The sequence below is a fragment of the Rhinoraja longicauda genome, chromosome 12 (assembly GCF_053455715.1).
Source record: "Rhinoraja longicauda isolate Sanriku21f chromosome 12, sRhiLon1.1, whole genome shotgun sequence".
NCBI classification, from domain to species: domain Eukaryota; kingdom Metazoa; phylum Chordata; class Chondrichthyes; order Rajiformes; family Arhynchobatidae; genus Rhinoraja; species Rhinoraja longicauda.
The window spans coordinates 13,741,921-13,763,185 of NC_135964.1; the positions used below are offsets into that span (position 1 = coordinate 13,741,921).

The window sequence follows — 21,265 nt, forward strand, 5'->3', positions numbered from 1 at the left end:
TAGAGTGTAGAATATAAAATAAATCGATAAGTAAAGTAACTGCTTTGACACTTAATGGTGATCTCCCAGGATTTGCACTCAATGAAAATTATCGGGAAATGAAACAGGAAATTAGGTACAAGTTCGCTGAGGAATATTGAGGTTTTTTTCCACAGTTCTTACTCAATATGAAGGGCAAAGGACCAGAACACAATGTTCAGCTCCAAGTAACAGAAACCCACAGTGTTTACCAATTGTGACCCAGAGGTTCTTTGCTGGCTGCCAAAGGTTGAACATTGAATGCTCCAATATCATGCAACTAACCTCCTAATACCACCCCCCACCCCGCCTCTTCCCCATCCCCTCTCTTCCCAATGCCTCTCTTGGATTCGCACCCCTTCTCCTGTCCCATTCCATTTATATTCCTTCCTCTGTCTTCACAATTCATGCCTCTTCTATCGTTATCTCACATTTTTTTTGTATTTTCACTGGCCTCTGTCCAACTATCTGCCATTTAACCCCATCCCGCCTCATGGGTATCCAACTATCACTGAAGATGGACACAAAATGCTGGAGTAACTAAACGGGACACAAGGAATGGGTGACATTTCGGGTAAAGACCCTTCTTCTGACCAAAAGACAGGGGAAAGGGGAACGAGAGATATAGATGGCGATATAGAGAGATATAGAACAAATGAATGAAAGATATGCAAAAAAGTAACGATGATCAAGGAAGCAGTCCGTTGTAAGCTGTGGACTAGGCTGGGTTATACAGACAATGGAACTCACCAGGAAGCCTGTGACACTAGTACAATGACTAGGATGAGGGAGGGACAGAGAGAGAGAGGGGATGCAAGGGTTACTTGAAGTTAGAGAAATCAGTACTCATACCGCTGGTTTGTAAGCTGCCAAGCGAAATATGGGATGCCCAAGCAACTAGCCAGATTTTGTCCCATCCTCTCCAGTCCCCCTCTCCTCCCCCCCCACCATCACAATCAGTAAGAAGAAGGGGAAGAAGGGTCCTGACCTGAAACGTCACCTATCCATATTCTCCACAGATGCTGTCTGACCCGCTGAGTTATTCCAGCACATTGTGTCTTTTTTTAAAGCAGATGTCTTGTTTGGCAGAATTCTGAACATTCCCTTTGTCCATCACTGGCACATTACTGGCGGGACTTACTGTCTATAAGATGCATTACAATCTTACTGTCTATAAGATGCACACACATCTAACTCGCCAGATACTTAGTACTAACATGAAACCACATCTAACTAGCCATATACTTAATACTAACATGATACATCTAACGAGCCATCCACTTAGTACTAACATGATACCACATCTAACTAGCCATCCATTTAGTACTAACATGATACCACATCTAACTAGCCATATACTTAGTACTCGCATGATACCACATCTATCTAGCCATCCACTTAGTATTAACATGGTACCACATCTAACTAGCCATATACTTGGCACTAACATGATACCGCATCCAACTAGTCATTAATCAATGTACAACTTTATCAAAAAACCACAAGCAATACTCACGTTCACAAGTAATTGCCCATTTTGCATTGCGTAATCATTGGTGTGTTCAATCGATCAAAGCACCTATTCCTGCTCTGAGCCTGATATCTATGTAGTGTAAAGTGGACATTGTGTTTGTTTTGTTCAGTCTCTTGCGCAAACGTTTATTACTGAAATTGCACCTGCTTCTATGTGGCATTGTGTGCCCATCCCTGTGTCAATTACATCTCTCTCTATATGCTGAGAGAACCAAGTCATTACTTGAATTGCTGAAACGCGTGACATTTTGTGTTAACGGAGGTTACAACATATGCTTAGCTGCAGTTTGGGCAAAGAAAATAGAGCAGAGCAAGATAGACCACTCGACCCTAAAAAACGTAGTATGTCATGGCGCCATTTTAGTAGGCAGAAACTTGCAGAAACATTTAAAACGAAAAATAACAAAAATCTGTGAATTGATAGATGAGATATATTCTGCATTTTTATGGTATCATCACACATACTGTTCCCCCAAAACACTGATTACACTGTGAGAGGCATAGCGAACGGCGGGCTTTGCTTACTGAAGTGTGTGCATGTGCGGCACTCTCGGGCGGGCGAGGCCTGCGGAATCAGCGATAATTTCCAGACGCTTTGAAGATGTGTATTACAGAAATGAGTTGCTTAAAGCTTGAATAAAGTTTAAGTAAATTGGAATTTTCATTTGCCTCACAACAATTTAAGCAACTCAATCTCAGAAGTTACGCAGTGTGACATCGAGATGGAGAAACTATTGAAACCACAACGCTTAGATCTGGATCCCCACTCACCTACTGCAGCAAAGGATAGGAAGCACTGGCTTCGTACACTAAATAACTTCTTTGAAGAGTGTGGCGACAATGCACCAGATAAATTCAGGACATTAATAAGCTCTGTCTCTTAAGATGTATATGATTACATAGAGGAATGTACAACATGATTCTGCTATTGATGTACTAAGCAGACTCTTCGTTAAGACACCCAATGTAATATTTGCTCGACACCTCCTTGCTACTCGTAAACAAAAACCTGGTGTCACTTGATGAGTTTTTCCAAGAACTTCAAAGACTTAGTAAAGACTGCCTTCAAAGCAGTTGCAGCTGATCAATATCGACAGTAACCTATCCAAGACTCGTTTATCAATGGTTTGGCATCTCTTCCCCAGCTCTTCCCCTTGGAGGGCACAAGTTGTGGTGGTTAAGGACCCCTTGGAGAGACATAGAAAGAGACTGCATTGATTACTCTCAAACTATAAACCAGTTCATGGAGCTTGATGCATATCCATTACCTCGTATAGAAGATACTATCAATACATTAGCTAAGTATAAGGTATTCTCTACTTTTGACCTAAAAAGTGCTTACTACCAAATTCCTTTGAAAGAATCAGAAAAGAAATACACTGCGTTTGAAGCAAATGGAAAATTATACCACGACTGCAGAGTTCCTTTTGGTGTAACTAATGGTGTGGCAGTTTTTCAGAGAGAGATGGACAAACTTGTTGAACAGGAAAACCTTAAAGATTCTTTCCCTCATCTTGATAATATAACTATTGCAGGAAAAGACCAAGCTGAACATGACAAAAATGTACAACGGTTTTTAGAAGTTGTACATTCTAAAAATACAACATTAAATGAGTCTAAGTCAATAATATCAGTGTCATCAATTAATATTCTTGGTTATTGGGTTGGAAATGATATGATCAAGCCTGATCCAGAAAGACTCCGCCCACTCCAAGAGATACCTGTTCCAGCTACATTAAACTCTCTACGAAGGGTTCTTGGCATGTTTGCATATTATGCTAAATGGATACCAAATTTCTCTGACAAAATTCAACCGTTGATTAGAGCAAAATCTTTCCCCCTTGACTCTACAGCAATTGGTGCCTTTACTTCTTTAAAGAAACAATTAGAATCTGCGACATTACACGCCATCGATGAGGATCTCCCCTTTGTTGTTGAATGTGATGCTTCTGATTTAGCAGTATCAGCAACATTAAATCAAGGAGGACGACCAGTGGCTTTCATGTCTCGTACTCTCCAAGGTAGTGAATTGCATTACCCACCCGTCGAAAAGGAAGCTACAGCAATCATTGAAGCAGTGAGAAAATGGAGTCATTTCCTTGCTTGCCAGCACTTCACTTTGATAACAGATCAGCGTTCAGTAGCTTTTATGCTAGATAATCGGAAGCGAACGAAGATTAAAAACAGTAAAATTCATGAATCTAGGATTGAATTATCTGCATATAGTTATTCAATTGAGTACCGCCCATGTAAGGATAATGTTGCTCCGGATACATTAACTCAGGAATGCGGGAAGATTGTTCCCGATGTTGGGGAAGTCCAGAACCAGGGGTCACAGCTTAAGGATAAGGGGGAAGTCTTTTAGGACCGAGGTGAGAAAACATTTCTTCACACAGAGAGTGGTGAGTCTGTGGAATTCTCTCCCACAGAAGGTAGTTGAGGCCAGTTCATTGGCTATATTTAAGAGGGAGTTAGATGTGGCCCTTGTGGCTAAAGGGATCAGGGGGTATGGAGAGAAGGCAGGTACAGGTTACTGAGCTGGATGATCAGCCATGATCATATTGAATGGTGGTGCAGGCTCAAAGGGCCGAATGACCTAATGGCCTACTCCTGCACCTATTTGCTATGTTTCTATGTTTCTAACTCGAGCATTTTGTGCCTCTGTTCATTCTTCTGTACTCACTGATCTTCACAATGGGCTGTGTCATCCTGGAGTCACTCGTATGTTACACTATGTTCGTTCCAAAAACTTACCTTTCTCTACAGAAGATGTGAGGATGACGTGTGCTTCATGTCATGTAGAATCTGTGCTGAATTAAAACCAAGGTTTTACCGCCCTGAAGAAGGAAGATTAATCAAAGCTACTCAACCTATGGAACGTTTGAGTATTGACTTCAAAGGACCTTTACCATCCTCCTCTCAAAATGTTTATATACTTACCATAGTTGATGAATATTCGAGGTTTCCATTTGCCATTCCTTGTCCAAATATGTCAGCTGCTACGGTTATCAAATGTTTAGATCAACTGTTTTCATTCTGTGGATTTCCAAGTTACATACATTCTGATAGGGGCACCTCATCATGTCAAAATATTTAAAGGACTACCTTTCTAATAGAGGAACTGCAACAAGTAAAACAACACCATATCATCCTATTGGAAATGGTCAGGTTGAGAGATATAATGGAATCATTTGGAAAGCAGTGAAACTGGCTTTAAAGTCAAATGACATACCAGATCGGCAGTGGGAATGTGTTCTACCAGATGCATTACACTCCATCAGATCTCTACTGTCAACCGCTACCAATACTACTCCACATGAGCTGTTCTTTAACTTCAAACGGTGTTCTTCTAATGGTACTTCTCTGCCATCATGGTTGACCAGCCCTGGGCCTGTGTTGCTTCGTCGATATGTCCGATCAAATAAGAATGAGCCCTTTGTTGATGAAGTTGAACTGACTGATGTCAACCCTTCTTATGCAACTATCAAGTATCAAGATGGACATCAGTCAACTGTCTCACTTTGTGACCTTGCACCATGTCCATCTTCTCCATCAGCTTCATCACTCCTTGATAATATTAATCGAGAACTTCCTTCAACACTCCCATCATCCCCTATGAAAACTTCTATAAGTAATTCTAAAATTGAAAATGTAAATAACAATATGAGTGAAGTTGATGACTAAGCAATATATGTACCACCAGCTATTGAAACACCATTATCTCCTGATGCTCCAGTGCTGCGACGGTCATCAAGACATACTAAACCCCCTGACCGTCTCAACTTATAAATAGGAGGGGAGAATGAAGTGTGCACATGTGCGAAACTCTCGGGCGGGCGAGGCCTACGGAATCAGCGATAATTTCCGGACGCTTTGAAGATGTGAATTACAGAACTGAGTTGCTTAAAGCTTAAATAAAGTTTAAGTAAATTGGAATTTTCATTTGCCTCACAACACTTACTAAAATGGCGGCCGTTACGCTCCTTTGCGTACTACACTTCAGTATAGGCGATTTCAACGGAGTGGTCTATCTTGCTCCTCTAGTATATTTGAGTTTGGGTTACTAACAGCTTCAAGAGACAAGGAACTGCAGGTGCTCGTTTACAATAAAAGACACAAAGTGCTGGAGTAACTCACCGGGTCAGGCAGCATCTCTGGAGAACATGGGTAGGGGAATCAGTGGGTTTATAGTAGTCGTCAGTTCTCTGATGGAGACAGAACATTCAGGAAAGGGGAGAAAGGTGTCAGAGATAGTCCTTGAGGGCAAGGTGAAAGATAGTGGTGAAGTTAATGAAAACCCGAGTTCTGCGCGGTTGCAGAAGGCAGTCTCGACTATATCATTGATATATCATTGGTATATCAAATGATATATCATTGATATAGCGGAGAAAGAGTTGGGGGAAGGTGCCAGAGTATGTTTGGAATACAGCTTCAACATTTGCCTTCTCCAATGTTGCTTCATAAAATGTACTAAAAAGTAGTTCAGAAATAAACAGGTAACAATTTCATTGTTCTGTTGTTAGTACATTTGACAATTAAACATGATAGACACAAAATGCTGGAGTAACTCGGCGGGTCAGGACGCATCTCGGGAGAGCATGGACAAGTAATGTTTCAGTCCTGGCCCAAAACATCACCTATCCTGACTAGTTACTCCAGCATTTTGTGTCTACCTTGTGATCACCTATCCTTGTTCTCCAGAGATGCTGCCTGACCCGCTGAGTTACTCCAGAACTTTGTGTCGATCTTTGGTATAAACCAGCATCCACAGTTCCTTTTTATCATATTTTATAACAATTAAACATTCTGGACTCTTGAAACAAACTGTCCAGGCATTATGTGTGGGGAGGAACTGCAGATGTGTGGGGAGGAACTGCAGATGTGCGGGTAGGAACTACAGATGTGTGAGGAGGAACTGTCCAGGCATTATGTGTGGGGAGGAACTGCAGATGCTGGTATAAACCAAAGACAGACATTTAATTTCTTCATGTTTCCCATCCAAAATATCGCCTAGAATGGCAATTTGTGTCTTCAGTAAATGGAGACACAAAAAACTGCAGGTGCAGAAATCTTGAGCAAAACATAAAGTGCTGGAGGAACTCAGCAGATCAGACAACGTCTATGGAGGGAATGAACAGACGGCGTACCAACAAGCTTAAAACAGAGTGCTGGAGGAACTGAGGGTCAGGCAGCACCTGTGGAGGGAATGGACAGGCGTTTCAGATTGGGACCCTAACCAAGACTGATAGGTGACATTTTGGATCGAGACCCTAAATCATAACTGGCTTCTAGTTTGAGATGTCAGTCAGGGAATGAGATGTACTGCAGGTCCACCAACGATTTTCCAGCAACTGATGGACCGGCACCTCCTTTAATCGGACAAAATTCCGATTTGGGAATGATTCTTTGCGGCAGCAGTATATGGGCACGCCCCCCTCTTCTCCCTGCCTTTGGGATGTCTGAGGAATCCTTTTTTTCATGTTTAAACAAAAATCAGATTGGGAGTGTGTATGAGCCTCAGGGCTGTGAGTTGCCCGATGCGAGATCAAGTGAGTGGGCCTGTCTCGGGGACAGATGGAGAGCGCAGTGAGCAGTCCATGAACAGCAGCCCAGCTCAGTTAGCTGTGTGCTTTAAGTGTGTACGGGTGACTGCGCTCCCGCGTGTCCCATCTTCTTCCTTCTTGTTCTCCGGATAAATCAACATGTTGAGCAGGGACAACCGTATTATTATTATTATTATGAATTATTACTACGTGACCTCTGTTGGTTTGGCAAAACAGATAGTGCAGCAAGGCTCTGGAACCAAGGATGCCAGGAAATTGGTGGTGGACCTGTACATATTTATTAATTATCCTTTTCAGTAACCAGCTCTCCTTAATAATAATACTCCAAAGTACCAAAGCTTACAGCACCTGTTACTTTCTCCCCGCTGATGACACGCCCGGAAAAGCTGGAAAAGTAAAGGATCTCCCTGCCAGTCACGCATTCTATCATTAACCATCTCTCTTGCACTCATCAACCCAACTAGTTCTCAACACTGGAGCTGTTCAAGGATCTGTAATAAATGGTGGACTGAAGGATACACAAAAACACAATTTAAATGACTGAATGTTGAGAGAAGATGGGGCGTAACAAAATGTATCTAACACTGGAGGAAGGCATGGGAATTGTATTAGGTAGGAACATGGAGGATTTGATGAAGGAGACAAAGGTTCCTTACGTACATTATGTTTGAGACCAGGACACACAGTAGCTCTGTGGGGAGATAAAGCAAGTCTTGGCGCAAGATAGTTAAAATGGATTGCAGTTTAACAAGTTTATGGTAGCTGTAAGAATTCATTTTATTTCCTAAGTAACTTGATCTTGAGTCTTTTCTCAATTATACATCATAATTTTAAACAAATCTAATTATTTAATCTTTCTGTAAAATAAAGTTAATAGTTTCAGTACATTTTGTTGATTTTATTATTTATCACTACAAAGTTTAGATAATAAAGTAAATTCCCCCCAGAGATCTATTATTACTAAATTTGGGGTTGCGGCCCATTATTTTTTCTTTTAACATAGCAAGAAAATGTTTGCATCGAAAGTTTTAACAACGGTTGGTTTAAATTGTTAGACAATTAATAAAAATGGAAAGCCTGGCTCTGCTTGAAAATTGTCCGTTTCACGATAAGTTAGGTTTCACATGAGATGCAGCTCCCAACTGCACCTGAAACAAAGACAAAAGGGCAATCACTATTAACATATTCCAGGTCTTAAATAGTAACAGAATAACATTCTCACATCAAACTATCAGCGTGTCGGGCAGCAATCCATTTTCAGTGACACAAGAGACTGCAGATGCAGCAATCTTGAACAAAAAATAAACCGCTGGAGTAACTCAGTGGGTCAGGCAGCATCTTTGGAGGTAGACACAAATGCTGGAGTAACTCAGCGGGTCAGGCAGCATCTCGGGAGAGAAGGAATGGGTGATGTTTCGGGCCGAGATCCTTCTTCAGACTGAACCCATTCCTTCTCTCCCGAGATGCTGCCTGACCCGCTGAGTTACTCCAGCATTTTGTGTGCACCTTCGATTTAAACAAGCATCTGCAGTTTTTTTCCTAAGCATCTTTGGAGGGATGGATAGGTGACGTTTCGGGTCGGAATCTTTGTTCAAGACCAGAGGAAGGGACGCAACCCAAAACATCATCTGTCCGCTTGCCTGACCCACAGACTGTGCCTGATAGATTTATTTAATTTACTTTAGAGATTAGAGATACAATGTGGAAACGGGCCCTTTGGTGCACTGAGTCCACACACACCATTGATCACCCGTTCACACGAGCTCCATGTTATCTTATTTTCCCATCCACTCCTTACACTCCTCAGTGTTTTCCCGTTTCATGTGTAATCCCTACCTGGTGCCAGAGCTTTGCGAGGACGAGTGATGTCTGTGCGATAGGTGGGGTCAGTACAGATCAGTCTCACTCCTGCAGACATTCCACCCTTTGGGAATTCCAAGGGTCTATACTTGTAAAAGCATTCTGTTAAAACTGGTGAAGTTTGTTGAGGACTTAACATTTTTGTGGGTCATTCTGCATTCAGACATGGCTCCCAAGCCAGGCAATACTTTGTGTCCTCGTCGCAGATGTGGATCTGCAATCATGCATTACAATCGCTCCACTCTTTTAAATCTCTACTCTGACAGCAGCATTTTTTTAACTATGCTCTTCTTGATCTCCTCTCAGTTATTCCCTTCATCCGAATCTGTCCACGGTGGATGGCTGGGTTGTAATCATGTACCATCTTTCCACTGACGGGTTAGCTCGCAACAAAAAGCTTCTCACTGTACCTCAGTACACGCGACAATAAAATAAACTCAACGTGAGACAGCACTTTCATTTATATTGCTTTTACTTTTCTGAAGGACTTTTGATTCTATTGCAGGCTATTCCAGCTGGTGGAATAAGGTAAGTGTTGCCTGGGCAGCTGATAGACGGCCTGTAGGTGCAAGATGTGAAAGATGCCTTGGGATTGCTCTTCCCCCATCTCCCTCTCTGAACTGAGAATTAGCTTTAACTCAAGCAACCACTGATAGTGAACATTGAAAGGATATTTGCAGTAATGGAGAGGAACAATTCCTCTGCCTCAGTCTGGATGCCCAAGTGATGACAAAGGTAGCCAGCGCCTTCGGTACATTCCAGACCAATCGCTATGGCGTATAGCTCAATCTCCATATCAGTCTTCAAACCTGCAGCTACCTGAGAAAATAAAGAGTTTACTTAGTAAGGATGCTTTGGAGCATTTCTTACCCAGTGCAAAAACAGATTGCTTTGGTTCAGAACAAGACATACAATTACAAAGTGAGACAGATTGTATAAACTGTAAAACACAAAGTGCAGGAGGAATTCAGCAGGTCAGGCAGCATCTAGGGAGGGAATAGACGGGCGACGTTTTGGGTGGGGATCTGAATCAGCCTGAAGAAGGGTCCCGATCCAAAACGTTACCTGTCCATTTCCTCCGCAGAAGCTGTCTGACCTGCCGAGTTCCTTTGATCAAGATTCCAGCATCTGCAGTTTATTGTGTCTTCCTTTGAACTTTAGGTGGTTTCAGTTTCAGATAAATAAAAATAATCTTTTATATTTAAAGGTGATAAGGCACACAATCTGCACATATCCAACAAACCGGGTACTCTCCTCACATTTCCTCTATATCAATATTTAAAAATTAATGATTGCTTGCAATAACTTCCCTTTATTGGAAATGGAATGTTTCCATTCACAATTACAGCTCTCTTTGCCTTATCTGTTCTTGAAAGTCTTCTTACGGTCTCATATATTGGGCATCACCCTGATAAATATACGTTATTGTACTCTGCTTTTCACATTAATTGAATAAAGGATTATCAAAAACTGTACATGGCTTTTAAGTTTAGTTTAGCTTATTGTCACATGTACCGAGGTACTGTGAAAAGTTTTTTTCGTTGTGTACTATTCAGTCAGTGGAAAGACTATGCATGATTACAATCAAGCCATCTACAGTGTACAGATACAGGAATAAGGGAATAATGTTTAGCACAAGATAAAATCCAGTAATATCCAATTAAAGATAGTCCGAAAGTATCCAATGGTAGGTCTGGGCCATTCTCTATTTGGTGATAGGATGCTTCAATTGCCTGATAACAGCTGGGAAGACACTGTTCCTGAATCTGGAGGTGTGTTTTCACACTTCTGTACCTCTTGGCTGATGGGAGAGGGGAGAAGTGGCCCAATCAATGTTTTATAGAAATGTCTGATTTTTGTTATACTCTAGGCTTCTGAGCAGTCCTTCCATGAGCTAGGGTAGCCTTTGATTCACCCCTACCCCATTGCGGACATTGGACTTTGTCTCTGGAATTGATGCACTACAATGCTGAGAACTATATATCTGCACTCTGTATCTTCACCTTTGCTCTACCTATTGTACTGGAGTCTGCACTGATTGTACGTACGTATCTGTTTCGATAGCATGCAGAACAAAGCATTTCACTGTACCTCATTATACATGACAATAATAAACCCAAACATAAACTAAGGTGATTGAATGCCTGTTTAAAGGAGTGACTACTTACGGGTCCTGGTTTAAAGTACACTCTGAGCCCAGTGCCTGGTGGAGGCTGTTTCACTCGAAATCTACACAGAAATGATCAACCAGTTCAAGCATTCTGTTTTAGCCACGAGCATCATAATGTGCTTCAAAGAATTTTAACCATTAAAAGAAACTTACAAATAGTAACAACAGTGCCAGTTTTGTGGATTATGATGATATACCATTTGAATTTGCTGTCCTAAGTTACCCTTATAAAATGCCCTGATACTGTGGAATATCTCAGAATAAAACCGCAAGAATACTGTAAAGTGTTCCAACAACTGATGCAGTTTGGCTTACTGAAATTTAAGTACATTTGCATATAAAGTGCTGGAGTAACTCAGCGGGGCAGGCAGCATCTCTGAAGAACAAAGGATAGGTGATGTTTTGGGTCGGGGTCCTTCATCAGAAGAGATGTTGCTTGTCTTGCTGTGTTACTCCAGCACTTTATGTCTTTTTTTTGCAAACCAGCATCTGCAGTTCCTTGTGCCTCTTTTGTGTGAAGTATGACTCGAGCCAACAGAGGGCTTACCAATTGACTTCAGCCTCGCTGTCTTTACTTACTGCTGCTGTTGATGAACTAGGGTGTTTTAAACCCTCTCTATCGTAATTAGCAATAAATATTCGAACAAATTAAAATTTCAATGTTTCAACTTCCTCTTAATGTTGGGATGAGAAGATACATTGAGAAAAGAGGATTAATTTAATCAAAGTTCACCCTGATTTGTTTTAAACAGCCTACACGTTGTGAATTTTCACGGTGGCCTCTTGTGAAAGAGATCTATTTCTCTTCATGCTTTTTTTGTCATCTCTCCGGTGCAGCCACTGTTTTGATTTGTGCCCACATTTGAACTACACATGAATGGACAATGATGAATGTGGCAAGCTGTTTCAGGAAATGTTTTAGATTCACTTAATACTCAAAAAACATGAGTGTATTTCAGAAAACAGACAGATATCCACTGTCTTCCACTCAAAGTATGAATGAAAAGTACAACATCTTGCATTTTAAGACATTTTAGAGGAATAAATGATTGACTGACTTCTATTTGCCTTCACGTGAATGATTTGTTGTCTGTAACCTCTGTTTGGCATTTCTCAGCAGCACATCAGCTGAGTTTATTGGTGGAAGGGGAGATCAGCATCTGACCGCGAAGTCAATGGTTGAGTATGCACAGCAACTTGACACAGCTGTGAATAGCCGGTGCAAGCCCGCTTTGGCCAAAATGTTGAGGCGTAGCGGAATGATAACGACTCACCCTAGCCTATAGGGATGACGTGCGTGTGCCTCCAGCCCCAGGATGTGGCAGTTTCTACTCTGTCCCAGCAGAAGGGCTTTATTAAATCCTGATCCTATGTTCCCACCTTCCAATAAGGAAATTTAAAAAAGGGAAACTATTGTGTCAGTCTTCTAAATTGAGTTTGAAAAGGAGAAAATAGCATAGGAGAACAAAATACCTGCAAGAGTCTATTCCAACGTTCTTCAATGAGACAGTGTAAGCGTAGGTGAAGCCTTCTTGCAGGATACCAAAATTAACCTCCCTTGGGAACAGTTCAAAGCCTCGTGTTGGTTCCTTCCACAGACCACCCGCTAAAGGCCCAGCAATAGAAACTGTATTAACTTTTCTTCTGACTGGCTCTTCTATAACTGCAAACTGTAAAGAATGCAGATATGTTAGGAGTAGTCTTAATCCAGTTTCTTTTCATGCTGGAACGTAGAAGGTGGAGCAGTACAACACAAGAATAGGCCCTTCAGCCCACAATGATCATACTGGACATAGTCAAACTGCAGAGAAACAGGCCCTTCGGCCATGCCAATCAAGATGCCCTATCTACGCAAGTCCCACTTGCCCGCATTTGGTTCATATCCCTCTAAACCTGTCCTGTCCATGTATCTGTCCAAGTTCCTTGTTATTGGAACTGCCTCAACTACCTCCTCTGCCAGCTTATTCCATGTATCCACCATTCTGTGAAAAAGTTGCCTTCGGGTTCGAATAAAATCTTCCCCTCTCACCTTACACCTATGTCCTCTGGTGTTTGATTCACCTACTCTCTGAGTTCACCCTATCTATTTCCGTCATGATTTTATACACCTCTATAAGATCATCCCTTGGTCTCCAAGAAATAAAGTCCTTGCCTGCCTAACCTCTCGAGTCCCGGCAACATCTTCTCTGCACTCGTTCCAGCTTAATGACATAAACATGATGCCAAGTGAAGCTGATCAACTCTATATAACCCTATGACTAGACACATTGTCCAGAAACCGGCTGGGTTAATTATGTCACAGTGAAGTCTCTGGTCAAATGTGACTCTCAGAATATCAATGGAGGGGTAGATGGAAACAGGAATGCCATTGATTACAGAGGGAAATGCAACTTTCCCCTTTTGGAAATAGTCATTGCTTGGCATATATGTTGTGCAAATGTTTCTTGCTAACTTATCATCCCTGTCTTAATCTTGAGCTTGCTGCATGTGGGCATGTATCATCTTGTTTTCTGAGGACTTGCCAATGAATTTGTAACGTGTGAAATCATCAGCAAATATCCTCACACCGGTGACAGAAATAGGCTCAGTGATGAAGTGCCTGTAGGCAATTGGTCTGGAAACCTCCACGGGAAATTTCTGCAACTTAGGCGATCCATCTCCACACTACTTTGCCTCCTACTTTGTTAAATTGGTCCTGTGATATTGAAGATAGACACAAAAAGCTGGAGTAACTCAGCGGGACAAGCAGCATCTCTGGAGAGAAGGAATGGGTCGAGGGCCTTCTTCAGACATTCCAAACATCACGCATTCCTTCTCTCCAGAGATGCTGCCTGTCCCGCTGAATTACTCCAGCATTTTGTGTCTATCTTCGGTTTAAACCAGCATCTGCAGTTCCTTCCTACACGCTCATATGATATTGATATAATTTGCAATATTTAACATAACTCTTACCCTCTGATTAGGCAGCAAAAATGGCTTTGAACTCAAAATGGCTGCTGGAAGCTTCACTTTGTCTCTCCGTGGCTGGTTGGCTGCATCAAGCACCAGGCTTTTATGGAATATGAGGTTATTTCCATCACCCGGTAACTCTTCTGGTTTGTATTCCACCATTCCATTCACTTGTAAAAGGGAAAGATTTACTTAGAGTAATCAGAATCTTACAAATACTCCTAAATTGTTCACATTACAGCATGAATTGTAATTGTAATTAATTTGTAATTGTAATTCATTTATTAGCCAAGGATGTAAACATACAAGGAATTTTGATTTGATGGCATGCTGGGCAGCAACTGTGGGGAGAAAATCAGAGCTAATGTTTCAGATCAGTTACTGTTCATGAGAAATAGGATGAGTAAGTGGAAAAACAAGTTTTCAGAGGCAAAGAATAGGGGAGGGAAGAGGGAGAGTGAACAGAACGCAAAAGGTTTCTGCCCTTTCATATATTATCAGTCTATTTGCCTGTCTATCTCTAACTTTTACCAATTTTACTTTCTCTCTTGGAAATAAATATTAAAAGCTGAGCTCATCCAACATTTTGAGTTTTAGTTTGGGTTTTTGGGTAACATTTATTATTCAGATTTATTGCTGAGTAAAATTGAGATTTTCGTGGCAGCACTTTAGGGTATCTCTAAAATTTGCAGGCTAAAGCAATCTTCTCCATGATGTAGTGAAATCACAAAGTGCAGGAGGAACTCAGAGGTTCAGGCAGCACATGGGCAGATTAACATAGTAGCAAAAGTAGCATTTGCTACGGGCCCTGCGCTAAATGCTTGAAATCGGCATCCCGCTGAGGGACGTTGTAGTGTGCTCGCTGCTCCCCAAACGCCGCGTTTTGAATGTGTTAGCAGGGCTGCGTGGACCAATGGGCAGTCGGCGCGTCACCGTCCCGTTCCGCTGATGGCGGCCGTCCGGGCCGGGAGGCGGTTGCTGCGCGGTCTCCGTTGGGGGCTCCCGGAGGTCACAACAAGGTGTGGTGGTGGTCAGCGAGGTCTTGAAAACCCTGGTTTGGATGTGAGGGGTTGGGCTGACTCGGTGTAGAGATTGGCAGAAATGCCGCGGGGAAAAGCTCAGCGGGTCAGAAAGAGAAACAGAGTTAATGTCTCGAGTTGGCGACCGGTCGTCATTCCCAAATCGCTTTAAGTCGGACGGTGGAGCACTGTGACTCCTTGTGTAAAGGTCGGAAGGTGGTTTCTAAAGTGCAAATGGGGATCTCTGCAGAGTCTGGGCAGGAAATACATCACGACCTTGCATTGGGTGGTGATTGCAGTGAGTGTGAGTGCAGGGCCGTCTTAACGCATGGGCCTGATGGGCACTTGCCCCGGGGGCCCCACGAGCCTAGGGGCCCCATGCTGATCTGTGTATGTTAAGTGACTTGCAATAAATAAATACTACTTTAAAAATGTAGGTTCAATAAGTGCTTTTTTCGCAACATTTTCGGTCACTAAGTGCTTCTCACAGCGATCTGTAAGTGCTTTTCGCAACAATGTAGCACCCTAAGTCCATCGCTAAGTGCTTTTCGGTAAGTGCTTTTCGCCGGCACGACAGGGGGGGCTGGTAGGGAAAGAGGGGTGGGGGCCCCAGTACACTGCTTTGCCCGGGGGCCCATAATGCTGTAAAAACGGCCCTGTGTGAGTGCGGCCAGCGGCTGCTCCATGTAAATGGTGGCGCTGGAGACATCAAAGCGCTCTCTCGGTGTTGGTGGCGCCGGCTGCACACCATGTTCCCATTGGAATGACCCAGTCCCTGACCACTCCTCGCGGATTGGATGAATGCCCGCGGGTTCAAGCAATCCAAGTGGGCTACAACCCGTTCGCCCGCTCGCCCCCGGGCTCCACTGGCATCGTGTGCAGGTTTGCCGGGGACGCTGCCTTATTCTGTGGGTTCTGGGGAGGGGAAAGGAATTGGGGGCCCGGCGGCTTCCCGCCCACCCAACCAAACATGCCCTCCAGGACAGGTCTGGCTCGGTTTGTCGGCTGCCGCGGGGAATTGAGCCGGACTGTCAATGGGGAACCTGCGATTGACAGTTACCCTCCACAGATGCTACCTGACCTGCTGAGTTCCTCCAGCACTTTGTGTTTTGCTCAGGATTCCAGCATCTGCCATTCCAATTTGCCTCCATTTCTCCATGATTTATTTGTATTACTTACAAATTCATAACCCAGTATAGTACTGGGGAGAGTTTGCATTTAATTCATAAGTTCATAAGTGACAGGAGCAGAAACAGGCCATTTGGCCGATCAAGTCTACTCCGCCATTCAATTATGGCAGATCTATCTTTCCCTCTTAATCCCATTCTCCTGCCATCTCCCCATAGCCCATGACATCCGTACTAATCAAGAATCTATCTATCTCTGCCGTAAAAATATCCATTGACCTGGCCTCCACAGCCTTTTGTGGCAATGAATTCCACAGGTTTACCACCCTCTGACTAAATAATTTTTTCTCATCTTTCTAAAGGAATGTCATTTAATTCTGAGGCTATGACCTCTGGTCCTAGACTCTTCCACCAGTGGAAACATCCTCTCCACATCCACTCGATCCAGGCCTCTCTATGTAGGACATGCTAAGGTGCATGTGCTTACATGTTCATCCCCAATATGTTCCACGGTGTGTCGTACAGTTGCATCAGTTCTTGAATGCCACTGTCAAAATCCATTCCATTGACTACAAAGGAACAGAATGCCTCTGAATGAATTTTAGAAGCAGAGTAGTGCCTGTGAAGTCAGCCAAGAGGGAGAGAAAACAAAGCTGGAAGTGGAAGCTAGAAATGTAGTTGGCAAAACAGGCAGTGGCCACAAAAGCCAGCAATTAATCGGGTCAGAGTACATTAAAAATGTTCAAAAGTACAGCTTAAAGGTACGATATACAAATAGGCAATGTCTCTGTAAGAAGGTGGATGAATTAATAACATAAATAATCATAAAAAGGTAAGACCTAATTTGCCATTATAAAAACGTGGCTACGGGCTAAACAAAGCTGGTAACTAAATATTCCAATGTTGAAAGAGATATTTTCACGGTTTAGGAAAATATAATATGACTCAACTCTTAATTTAGTCTAAAATATGAAATCACAAGAGATCGATACTAACTTGCCCCAATGTCTTTCAATTTATTCACAGGAATGTAAAGTGGTTTATGCAAGGAGCAACAGGCGTTGGATTTCTGAGAGCACTGGTCCTGCTCAGCAATTCTATGCCCGACAGATTTTGCTGAAGAAACAGAAAGAATGCTAGTCACATTTCTATATTTAATGTTCTTCATCAGCTTGCATCATTATTGTTATGATCCAGAAGGGAAGAGCTGAAGAAACATTCAGTTATCATTCTTCCTGTGCCCAAGGGAGTATACTGACATGTAAGTAAAGTTTCGTTTTGTTTAGACACAGCATGGCAACAGGCCGTAAGGGCAACCACGTCCATCCATTGACCATCGATCACACGTTCACACTAGTTCTATGTTATCCCACTTTCGTATCCACTCCCTACACATTAGGGGCAATTTAGAGGCCAATTAACCCAGAAAGCTGCATGTCTTTGGGATGTGGGTGGAAACCAGAGCACCCAGAGGAAACCCACGTGGTCTCAAGCAGATTGTGCAAACTCAACACAGACAGCACCCAAGGTCAGGATAGGACCATGGGTTTCTGACGCTGTGAGACAGTGGCTCCACCCAATGCAAACACGGAACCCAGACGGTTCTGTCCAGATGGGATTGGAAAAGGTGATAATGCTCAAAATGAAGAGTGCGATAAGGATGCAGGTGGTGAAATAGTGGGTCAAATTTTAACTTCCTTGGCTGACAGTGCTACAAAATTCAAAGATTGTATTAACTGTCTTATATCTACTCTCTAACCACTGGCTGCTAAGTGTGCCTTCTTCAGGAAGCCTGAAGCAATAGAAACCACATTAATATATTTACTTTTAAGATCCTGATTTCAATGCCGGTTTTACTCAAAACGGTAAAAGTTGCAACTGAGAGTCGTATGCAAAATGACAGTACATGGAATCAAGGCTAACATGCCGGCATAGATCGAAAATCAGTTTAGAACATTGAGGAGTACCTCATGGGAACAGGCCCTTCGGCCCACAATGTCTGTGCCGAACATGATGCCTGAACATGTTTACGGACAGGGGGATCGTTTCACGGTGGCAGGTGATGGTGAGTATGAGGTGTGAGGTGTTGCATTTTGGAACATCAAACAAGGGCAGGATCTACACAGTAAATGGTAGGCGTCTGGGTAGTGTTGTAGAGCAGAGGTATCTAGGAGTACAAGTGTAGGAAAGAACTGGAGACGCTGGTTTAAATCGAAGGTAGACACAGAGTGCTGAAGTTACTCAGCGGGACAGGGAGCATATCTGGAGAGAAGGAATAGGTGACAATAGACAATAGATAATAGACAATAGACAATAGGTGCAGGAGTAGGCCATTCGGCCCTTCGAGCCAGCACCACCATTCAATGTGATCATGGCTGATCATTCTCAATCAGTACCCCGTTCCTGCCTTCTCCCCACACCCCCTGACTCCGCTATCTTTAAGAGCTCTATCTAGCTCTCTCTTGAAAGCATTAAGAGAATTGGCCTCCACTGCCTTCTGAGGCAGAGAAATCCACAGATTTACAACTCTCTGATTGAAAAAGTTTTTCCTCATCTCCGTTCTAAATGGCCTACCCCTTATTCTTAAACTGTGGCCCCTTGTTCTGGACTCCCCCAACATTGGGAACATGTTTTCGGCCACTAATGTGTCCAATCCCTTAATAATCTTATTTGTTTCAATAAGATCCCCTCTCATCCTTCTAAATTCCAGAGTATGCAAGCCTAGTTGCTCCAGTCTTTCAACATATGACAGTCCCGCCATTCCAGGAATTAACCTAGTGAACCTATGCTGCACGCCCTCAATAGCAAGAATATCCTTCCTCAAATTTGGAGACCAAAACTGCACACAGTACTCCAGGTGCGGCCCTGTACAACTGCAGAAGGACCTCTTTGGTCCTATACTCAACTCCTCTTGTTATGAAGGCCAACATTCCATTGGCTTTCTTCACTGCCTGCTGTACCTGCATGCTTCCTTTCAGTGACTGATGCACTAGGACACCCAGATCACGTTGTACGTCCCTCCCCTTTTCCTAACTTGACACCATTCAGATAATAACCTGCCTTCCTATTCTTACCACCATCTGCAAATTTGCTAATGGTACTTTTAATCCCTTCATCCAAGTCATTAATGTATATTGTCAATAGTTGCGGTTCCAGCACCGATCCTTGCGGTACCCCACTAGTCACTGCCTGCCATTCTGAAAGGGACCCATTTATCCCCACTCTTTGCTTTCTGTCTGCCAACCAATTTTCTATCCATGTCAGTGCCCTACCCTCAATACCATGTGCTCTAATTTTGCCCACTAATCTCCTATGTGGGACCTTGTCGAAGGCTTTCTGAAAGTCAAGGTACACCACATCCACCGGCTCTCCCCGTCCATTTTCCTAGTTACATCCTCAAAAAATTCCAGAAGATTCGTCAAGCATGATTTCCCCTTCGTAAATCCATGCTGACTCGGAATGATCCTGTTACTGCTATCCAAATGCTCCACAATTTCGTCTTTTATAATTGACTCCAGCATCTTCCCCACCACTGATGTCAGACTAACTGGTCGTTAATTTCCTGTTTTCTCTCACCCTCCTTTCTTAAAAAGTGGGTAACATTAGATACCCTCCAATCCACAGGAACTGATCCTGAATCTATAGAACATTGGAAAATGATCACCAATGCATCCGTGATTTCTAGAGCCACCTCTTTAAGTACCCTGGGATGCAGTCCGTCAGGCCCTGGGGATTTATCAGCCTTCAGTCCCATCAGTCTACCTAAAACCATTTCCTGCCCAATGTGAATTTCCTTCAGTTCCTCCGTCACCCTAGGATCTCTGGCCACTAGAACACCTGGGAGATTGTTTGTATCTTCCTTAGTGAAGACAGATCCAAAGTACCGGTTCAACTTGTCTGCCATTTCCTTGTTCCCCATAATAAATTCACCTGTTTCTGTCTTCAAGAGACCCACATTTGCCTTAACTATTTTTTTTCTCTTCACGTACCTAAAGAGGCTTTTACTATCCTCCTTTATATTATTGGCTAGCTTACCTTCGTACCTCATCTTTTCTCCCCGTATTGCCTTTTTAGTTATCTTCTGTTGCTCTTTAAAAGAGTCCCAATGCTCTGGCTTCCCGCTCTTCTTTGCTATGTTATACTTCTTCTCTTTCATTTTTATGCTGTCCTTGACTTCCCTTGTCAGCCACGGGTGCCTCTTACTCCTCTTAGAATCTTTCCTCCTCTTTGGGATAAATTGATCCTGCAACTTCTGCAATATTCCCAGGAATACCTGCCATTGCTGTTCCACCATCTTCCCTGCTAGGGTCTCCTTCCAGTCAAATCTGGCCAGCTCCTGCTTCATGCCTCTATAATCTCCTTTGCTATACTGTAATACTGACACTTCCGATTTTCCCTTCTCCCTCTCAATTTGTAGGTTAAAACATCATATTATGATCACTGGCTCTTTTACCTTGAGTTCCTTTATCAAATCAGGTTCATTACACAACATTAAATTCAGAATTGCCATCTCCCTGGTAGGCTCCAGTACAAGCTGTTCTAAGAATCCATCTCGGAGGCACTCCACAAACTCCCTTTCTTGGGGTCCAGTACCAACCTGATTTTCCCAGTCTACCTGCATGTTGAAATCTCCCATAACCATCGTAGCATTGCATTTGCGACATGCCAATTTTAACTCTTGATTCAACTTGCACCCTATGTCCAGGCTACTGTTTGGGGGCTTGTAGATAACTCCCATTAGGTTCTTTTTACCCTTACAATTCCTCAGTTCTATCCATACTGACTCTACATCTCCCGATTCTATGTCACCCCTTGCAAGGGACTGAATATCATTATTTACCAACAGAGCGACCCCACCCCCTCTGCCCACCTATCTGTCTTTTCGATAGGTCGCATACCCCTGAATATTCAGTTCCCAGCCCATGTCCTCTTGTAGCCATGTCTCTGTAATTCCCCAAACATTATACTTGCCAATGTCTAACTGAGCCTCAAGCTCATCCACTTTATTTTTTATACTACGCGCAT

The 21,265-nt window shown here is 42.9% G+C and overlaps 1 protein-coding gene across 10 annotated transcripts in view; it reads right to left on the reverse strand.

The window, feature by feature from the left end:
- Positions 1 to 7,973: 7,973 nt before the first annotated feature.
- Positions 7,974 to 21,265, reverse strand: part of LOC144598733 (sperm-associated antigen 17-like) — a 134,003-nt gene continuing 120,711 nt past the window's right edge. For 9 of the 10 annotated variants that reach the window (XM_078409083.1, XM_078409091.1, XM_078409085.1 and 6 more), the window contains 7 exons: positions 17,237 to 17,356; positions 14,098 to 14,264; positions 12,619 to 12,815; positions 11,144 to 11,204; positions 9,650 to 9,794; positions 8,952 to 9,089; positions 7,974 to 8,263 (listed from right to left, as the gene is read on the reverse strand). In XM_078409083.1, the coding sequence (XP_078265209.1) occupies positions 8,229 to 8,263; positions 8,952 to 9,089; positions 9,650 to 9,794; positions 11,144 to 11,204; positions 12,619 to 12,815; positions 14,098 to 14,264; positions 17,237 to 17,356 (863 nt within the window). In that variant the 3' untranslated portion in view covers positions 7,974 to 8,228. Of the gene's footprint in view, positions 8,264 to 8,951; positions 9,090 to 9,649; positions 9,795 to 11,143; positions 11,205 to 12,618; positions 12,816 to 14,097; positions 14,265 to 17,236; positions 17,357 to 21,265 lie in introns of those variants that run through there. The other variant, XM_078409089.1, reaches the window with a different exon arrangement.